At 44.3% G+C, this 8,553-nt stretch overlaps 1 protein-coding gene across 2 annotated transcripts in view; it reads right to left on the minus strand.

Moving 5' to 3' along the window:
* The window catches only part of PLPBP (pyridoxal phosphate binding protein), a 19,499-nt gene extending 15,595 nt beyond the window's left edge, over positions 1-3,904 (minus strand). Inside the window, exons 1-5 of one of the 2 annotated variants that reach the window (XM_034647617.1) lie at positions 3,742-3,882; positions 3,273-3,430; positions 958-1,065; positions 844-879; positions 149-224 (exon numbers count right to left, since the gene is read on the minus strand). In XM_034647617.1, coding sequence (XP_034503508.1) covers positions 149-224; positions 844-879; positions 958-1,008 — 163 coding nt within the window. In that variant the 5' untranslated portion in view covers positions 1,009-1,065; positions 3,273-3,430; positions 3,742-3,882. Of the gene's footprint in view, positions 1-148; positions 225-843; positions 880-957; positions 1,066-3,272; positions 3,431-3,741 lie in introns of both variants that reach the window. The other variant, XM_019797481.2, reaches the window with a different exon arrangement.
* Positions 3,905-8,553: the final 4,649 nt, after the last annotated feature.

Below are 8,553 nucleotides of genomic sequence, written 5' to 3' on the forward strand. Positions count from 1 at the left end.
AAAAAAAAAAAAAAAAAAAAAAGATTTCTTTTCCCAAAATACAAATGGTGAACTAGGACTATTCTAAAAGCTATTCCCTTTTCCACAGAAAGTAGTGTAAGTAATATAATGATAGATTTTTATCATCATATTTAGAATTTTATCTTACCTATCAATTTGTTGACGTTTTGTTTCTGTAGGTGGCCAATGAAGTGCCATTTGATCTCAGGACATGAAGACAGAATCTGAAGAGAAAAAGGTAACCATGTTTGACTTAGAATTTATGAAGGCCTTGTTGGCCCAGACACCTTACACACGCCCTTCTGTCTTTTCATGTCTATGCAACAAACCACTATCACCATCTTCAGCCAGGCTAAGGATACTTAGAGAAAGACCTAAGGCTTCTATTCTGTTTCTCTTCCTTGTTCCCATCAGCTCCCTCCATCTTTTAGATATCATCCATTAAAGATGAACTGATTATAAAGCAGCTGGCTGGCTCAGTCGGCAGAGCACGTGACTCTCGATCTCAGGGTCATAAGTTCAAGCCACACATCGAATGTGGAGCTTACTTAAAAAACAAACCAAAAAAAGATGAACTGATTAAAGCTTTCAAATCTCAAAAGGACCCAGGATTATAGCAGGCTCCTAAATTACCACATCCAAAAAGCTGCAAAGGAGAAAACTATAGTCTTAGTTTTAATAAAGAAAGAAAACGTAGCTGAGAGATATTTGGAGCTCAAAGTGAGTGTAGACATTTCTATCGCTAGTTGACCCTCCAGTAAAACTCAACCACCAAAATGGGTCTAACTTTCAGCTGAAGGGCCAAGATTAGATACAAACTCAAGAGTTCAGATATCCACTTACTTTAGGATTTGATGCTTTTTCTAGCAGTTCTTGAACCTAAAGAGTAAAAACAGAATGAGTCAGAAGTCTGGCAATCATGACTCTTTCAAAGGCAGACTGGAAAAGGACTCTTACATAGTTCTCCCCGAAAGTGCGCTGGCCATGACTGTAGGCTTCAATCACCATGTCTGCAGGTTTGGTTTTGCTGACTGCTACTAGCCGGGGCTGGATGGCTGGGAGATCCTGCGAAGAGGAAAGAGCCAAATGAGTGAATGTTTAGGAATATTATCCCAATAAGTTCTATAAGATAGATCCCATCGAATCAATCGGCATAGGTCTTAACTTGACACTGGGTAAGCTCCATTACTCCAATACTGGAGGGAGACCAGTATCGAATAATGTTGATCGGATGTCGTTCAAATGTATGGCATCCAAATCTAGTGTGTTAGCTACTTTATTTTTTTTTTTTTTTAAAGATTTTATTTATTTATTTGACAGAGATAGAGACAGCTAGCGAGAGAGGGAACACAAGCAGGGGGAGTGGGAGAGGAAGAAGCAGGCTCATAGCAGAGGAGCCTGATGTGGGGCTCGATCCCATAACGCCGGGATCACGCCCTGAGCCGAAGGCAGACGCTTAACCGCTGTGCCACCCAGGCGCCCCGCTACTTTATTTTTTTTAAAGATTTTACTTATTCATGTGAAAGAGAGACAGAGAGAGCACAAGCAGGGGGAGGGGCAGAGGGAGAGGGAGAAGCAGACTCTCTGCTGAGCAGGGAGCCGGCTGTGGGGCTTGATCCTGGGACCCTGGGATCATGACCTGGGCTAAAGGCAGACGCTTAACCTACTGAGCCACCCAGGCGCCCTGTGTGAGCTACTTTAATATCTAGTCTCTCTCAGGAGAACTGGGAAGGTAAGTAAAAGCAGTATTTCCTTAAAATGTGGTCTTTGACCAACTGCATCAGCATCATCTGGGTACCACTCCAGACCTACTGAATCTGAATCTCTGGGGCTACAGTCTGAGAATCTGCCTCGTAAACAAACTCTCCAGAAGATGCTGTTGCATGCCAAGGTTGGAGGTTTAGGAATCACTTCATTAAAGGAAGGCATTACCCTCTGACTAGAGCGGATGCTCCTGCTGGCTTCTGAAATTCCAAAGTTTAGTTTTGGAAATTCATTCTGATCCTGGTATATTCATTAATATTGCCCCCCACTTTCAAAAGTGGCCTGTGTGGGGTAGCTATGTAATTTTCCATGCAATCCAACCGAGAAGCAGTAGCAGGACTGAGGCAGGAACACCAAAAACTCTGGGCTCAGGATTAGACCCATATGACCTCCCTGTTACGGCCATCACATAAGAAGCAGGGCTTCCCTGCATTCTGCTGCAACCAAATCTATACAAAGGCAACAAGAGATCCACCTATCCTCATAGAGCTCAGTTTTCATGTACCCCATCACCCTCTGCAATTTTTACAGAATCACTGTATTTTCTTTTTTCCCCCCAAAGATCTCTTTCATTGCCTGTGTGTAAAACCAAGCAGAGACTCATTTTTCTGAGAGGGCAGCAATGATACGCTCACAGTGATTCAGTAGAAATGAATGAGGGACACGTCATGTCACGCACAGTGGGTCCTCCATTCATGTGGATTACTTTGCTGCTTAGAAAGACCCATAACTGAACAGGCTTAAAACAGACATAACCTCTTGTCTCTGAACATGACATCGAAGAAACCTTGAATGCTTTTTTTAGAATATGATTGTGATGGCTAATTTTATGAGAATCACTGTATTTTCAAAGGCCCTGAAGACTCAGGTCTATTAGCAAGAAGTCTCCTCTTCCTTCTCAGGGATGCATTAGCAGCCTCTTATGAGACTATGTCATAACTCCTATGATTCTGTTGATGAATTGATGATTTCCAGAGAGAAAAGTGAACTGGCATCTCACTGGCCCAAGGAGTTATGCTGAGAGAACCTCCCAGAATGACATTTATTAGGGATAATCACTGAGAATCATAGAACATCAACGCCAGGAGTGAGCTTAAAGCAATCAGCGCTTATTCCCTTGCCTATGGCAGATGAGGAAACTCCGAGCCAGAGTAGTTAAGTGACTTAGATCAAGGTAACATCTAATTTGTAGCCAAGGAAAGACTACACTAATCTAGGTCTTCTGTCCCCAGGACAGCATTCTGAATTCCGACACCAAAAATGCTTGATCAGAGAAACTTTGCCCTTTCTGTTCAGTTGTGTCTCACTCCACACCATTCAGCTTAAACCTACAGGAGGGGAGCAAATATCGACCCTTGATCTTATTAAATTCCAAGAGGAGACAGAATATAAGGGGGGGAAGTCTCCCTTTAAACTGCTTGGGATTGGATGTTAGCTCCCTCCTGCCCCAAACGTCCTAGTGCAGCTGTGGTGTCTCCACAGTCTGGCCAATTCACCTTCTCTCTCACCTACGAGTGGAGCCGACAATTACTGAGCAACTACTAGCTGTCAGACGCTGCCACACAGGTGATCTCTGGCGACCTGGCCTCCTTTGGGTGCTCTTATAGTAGACGTCTTCTCTTGCAGCCTCTGGGCACAGGACTGGCCCTGCTCCCGTCCGCTAAGGCTGTTGACCCCTACACAAGGTGGGATGGGCAATGGTCGCGATGTCGGGGGGCTGGTCATTTTCTCGGGTAGTGGACACCTTCTGCTCCAACTGAGCCAATCTCCAGAAAACCCAGCAGACTCATCGCGAGGTCGCGGAAGAAACCCTTCCCTAGCCTTTTGGGGGCTCTGCAAGCCGCGCGGAAGCCAAGGCAGCAGGACCGCTCCCGCCCCGCCGGGAGCCCCCTCTGCGTCACCGTGACGACCCATTCCCACGCAGGTGTCCCCCTACAAAGCAGCCGCCCACCGTCCCCACGCTGTCTCCTTCCTCACCCGCGGCCGCCGCGCCACCGCCTGCTGCACGCGCTCGTTCACTGCCCGCAGTGCGAACCCGATTCCCAGCTCCGCCGACATGCTGCCAGCTCTCCACATCCCCAGGGACCTACGCCGAGCCCTGACCCTCCGAACCCCGGGCTGAGACCACTTTCCGGTCCCGCCCAGCTCGCTTCTCGTGTGGTCCAATCGCCGCTCACTACCCAGTCGTCTCACCCAATCGACACTGGGGCCGGGGCGGGACGGCGGGCGGCCCCGCCTCGCGGCGGCGGCCATGTTGAAGAGAGCCCCTCGGGGCCTTGCTGGGGACACCGTGGCCGGGTTCTGGAGGCTGGGGCCGCGGTGTAGAGACCCCAGTAAAGTGGTTCCGCTGCCGGCCGGCGAGCCTTCCACGTCCAGCTGCCTGAACCCCCGTCCCCGCCCCTGTGGGAGCTTTCTGACGAAAAAAAAAATAGGCCTGTTCCTGGGTCCTCGTCCTCTTCAAATGCTCCACAGATTTGCCTGTCCCTGGCGTTCAAAGAACTGTGAACTGAGATTTCTGCGCGGGGACCAGGACTCGAAGCTGCTAGAGCGGGAGACTTGGCTCTTAGTGCCTCAGATGAGCCTCGTGAGGAACCGTTAAGAGATAGAAAAGAAAACTGTTTCTAAAGAACACGGCATGATTCAAATGTAGGGTTATTTCTTCTCGTAGTCCTTGAAACCAGTGCTGTCCGATGGGAATATGCGATTCACACAAGTAATTAAAGAACTTCCATAGGCGCGTAAAAAGTAAAACGTTTTAATGAATACATTTAACCCATTATCTCCAAAGTAGGTTTCACTATGTAACCAATAGGAAAACTTACTGAGATTTTTTTAAAAAGATTTTTTAAAAGTAATCTCTGCACCCAAGGGCGGCTTGAATTTACGAACCCGAAGATCAAGTGTCGCATGCTCTACCCATTGAGTCAGCCAGGAGCCATGAGATTTTCTTTTTTATTGTACTTAATTTACAAAACAGTGTGTCATTTTGATTTACAGCATGCCTCAGTTCCGGCGGCTATCCGTATTTCTGTAGCCACCTGCCGCTAGCCGTCCCTTATCGGAGGAGAGCACAGGCAGCTTAAATGGTCTAGCATGACCTCGGCAGACATTCAGTCTAATTCTTGGAATATCCTATGTGTTCAGCTCTGGGCAATGTGAAGGTCATAAACGTGAGCAGGAGCTAAACAATATAAAGTCTAACACAGTAAAATGCAAAGTTTGATAGATGGTGAAAAAGTAGGTGCTGTGGGTAGGTAGAAAGAGATGGATTGTGTAAAGGAAAGCGCTTTTGGCTGTACTGCTTAAAGATTCTCAAGCATTTCAACTTAATGAAGTGGGATGCTATTATGTTGGAGAAAAGGCCAAAGTTTGTTCCTCAGGTTGTCTTGGGGCGACTTGGCTTACTTCTAATCTTCAGGAAATAAAGAGCAATATTCTTTCTTCTCTCACCATCTTCCCCGACCCCAGGAACTGAGATAAAATTTCGTATGTTGTGCTTTGCGAAAAAATCACTTTTGAGCAAAACCTAGGGTGCTTGCCATCAAGGGCTACTTTTTGGGAAGTTTCTCTTTACCAGGTAGAGGTAACTGGGTTATCTGTAAATTTGGGTTGCCAAAGACAGTAGTAGTAATTGTGCTCAAATAAAATGGCTCTGCACTTGGTAATTTCTACTGATAACAATTGATAACAATTAAAAAATGACTAGAACAGCCTTTCAGGGTGTGAATAGTTCGCTGTAGAGATAGCAAATTGAAAGGCGCTAGGCAGCAGTCAGCGGTGGGAGGAACAAAGGGGATTACAGTGACCAGGACCATGGTGAAGAGATGTATAGAGAAAGACTGGGTGAACATGAGATACTTAAAGTGACAGGCTACTTCAAACACATTCATTCATTCATTCATTCATTCATTCATTCATTCATTCATTCATTCATTCTAGATAGAGCACACAAGCAGGGAGGGGCAGTGGGAGAGGGAGGGGGAGAGAGAATCTTTAAGCAGGCTCCACACCCAGCACAGAGCCTGACTCAGGGCTCTATCCCATGACCCTAAGATCATGACCTGGGCCAAAATCAAGAGTCGGACGCTTAACTGACTGAGCTGCACAGGCACCCCTGGAAAACATTTTAAAAACCATAAATACCTCAACAGATCTAAAGAACGTACATACAATCCAGGAGATAGGTTATTACGACAACAAGCAGGAATCTTCATTTAATAGGTCAGGTGTCTTCTTTGAATTTTAAGGTCATCCTCCCTCACCCCCATTCCCCATATTGTATGTGTGTGTGGCTCCCAGAAAGGCATCAGAAGAGTGACTTAAGATTTCAAGCTAATAAGGACAGTAGTGCCAAGACTGGGTAGTGGTGGCATAGGACTGACACACATTGAATCTTGGTTTCCTCCCTAAACTGTGATCTTGGGTAAGTTACTGAAGTACTCAATTCTTCAGTTATAAAACCAAGTCAATATCTCCTTCAGAGGTGTAGTGGGGATCAATCAAGATAACATGTGTAAGACACTTAGCAGAGTGCTCCCCCAAAGCAAGTTGCAAATGTTCAACAAATGTTAGTTCCCCCGCCCTGCTTATCTATTAACTCAACATACATAGGGGCATTTCTCTATAAAGATAACTTGGGAGGAGACCAGGATGAATAAGATAGGCTTTACTGTGGATTCATTTCTAAGATGCTTTTCACCGCTAACATTCTAAAAGCTTATGAAAATGGAAGTAAAGACAGAAAGATCAAGGTGACCCCGGTCTCATCATTTCACATTTTCCAATGTCTTTACTTCTCAGCTATCCTTTTGAATGAATTTTATTCCACTTTTTTCTCCTTATTTTTTTAGTTTCTTCTCTTCCACTTCCTGGGACATCAACCACCTAATTTAATACCTCATTCTTCCCTAATCCTTGGGAATGGACATCCATAATCACTTCATCACCTGTAACTGTCTTCAAATTGCTCCAACAGTTTGCAAGGACAAAGAGGAAGAGGGAAAGATTAAAAAGCCAAATACCCAGAGGAACAGATTGTATAATCTTATAAAAATCTAGTATACTTATTCCCCATAGATGCCATTAAGCCTTTAAAATATTCACCTCTGTTGTCTGAGGCCCTGAATTATGAGAAAAACACTCATGGATTTTAAAACTGCTTCCTTCTGAGCTTACTGTGATTCTTTTGGGGGATAAAAAAAGATAAAATAATAGAAAATTACAGTTGCTTGGTTACTTGGCTCTAAAGAGAAATGGAGAAATAATGCCCATGTCCCAGTTTAAATGAATGGAGGTAGAGAAGCCATGACAACAATCCCTCAGCAAACATACTGTCACATTTGGCTTTTGAAATGTGAATATAGATTCTAGAACCACAGACCTGGGGAGGACCTTTAGAGATCATTTGGTCTTTCATATAGAAAGAATGACATTTAAACCATTCCAAACAGCACAGACTCTCCCCAATTTCTGAAGACCATCAGAGAAGGAAATGTTATTTATATTAATCCCTGGATTTATTTTCTATTTGCATACAACTACTTCCCCTGATTTCAAATTTTAGTCAATCTTAAGTGAAATCTTTTAAAATGCTCTATTCTGCAAGCTAATTTCCTCTTCATTGGTCTCGGAGGAGCTAGAAAATACCTAGCCAACCCTTATGCAACTTTTATAAAGTGAAGTCATTAAATTCCCCTTCTGCCTTTTATGGGGTCAACCCATGGGCTTTCATTTTTTTTTTTTTAATTTTTAAAAGAGTTTATTTGAGAGAGAGCATGAGCGGGGGAGGGGAGAGGGTGCAAAGGGAGAGGGAGAAGCAGAATCCCCCCTGAGCAGGGAGCCCACTATCCCCCACCTGATGCAGGGACACAGGGCTCCATCCCAGGACTCTGGGATCATGATCTAAGCCTGAGGCGAAGGCACACACTCAACCAACTGAGCCACCCCGGTGCCCCTGGCTTTATTTTTTTCTTTTTGTTTTGCTAGCCTCCTTTTAAAAGTCTTTCTTTTCAAACTGGAGCCCTGAACTGGGAATTCCTCTCACGAGGGCCAAACCTGCTTATTTTGTACACATGACATTTCTGTATATGTACGTATTCTCAATACTGTGTGCTGCATTCCAATATTGTTCCCTTTTCCCTCTCTGCGCTATGCAATCTGTAATCTTATTCTGTGTTATCACATCTTTTTGATTTTCCACTTAGCGGTACCCACTTAATAAGCTGTGTGCTTTTTAGCCTGTTTTCCCAGATGACTGAAAACGTTATACACAGCAGGCCCAGAGCTAACCCCTTCACACGTACGATTTCATTTAATCCACTCAACCCATTTTATAGGTGAGGAAACTGAAGTTCAGAGAGGTTAAAGAATTTATTTAAGACCATATACATAGGATGTAGTCGAGCAGGGATCTGAATCATGGCAGGCTAACCCCAGGGACTACATTCTTAACTTACCTATTCCGTTGTAAGTTCGTATTATTTGGTAGTGGCTCTCAGACCAACAGAGAAAGTTTGAGAGCACCATTAAAAAACCTGAGAAAGCCTGGGCTCGGGTTGCCATGTCTGGCAAATAAAAATACAGGATATTCAGTTCAATGTGTGTGTCATATAAATAACAAATAATTTTTTCGTATGTCTCCTGCAGTATTTGAGACATACTTGTACTATAATTTATTAGTTGTTTATATGAGATTCAAATTGAACCGAGCATCGTGTATTTTATTTGGCAGCTTTAGGCTGGGCAGCTTTCCAGAGTAGAGACTGGGACTTTCTCACTGAATTCAATCAA

The sequence above is a fragment of the Ailuropoda melanoleuca genome, chromosome 18 (genome assembly GCF_002007445.2).
Source record: "Ailuropoda melanoleuca isolate Jingjing chromosome 18, ASM200744v2, whole genome shotgun sequence".
Classification (NCBI taxonomy): domain Eukaryota; kingdom Metazoa; phylum Chordata; class Mammalia; order Carnivora; family Ursidae; genus Ailuropoda; species Ailuropoda melanoleuca.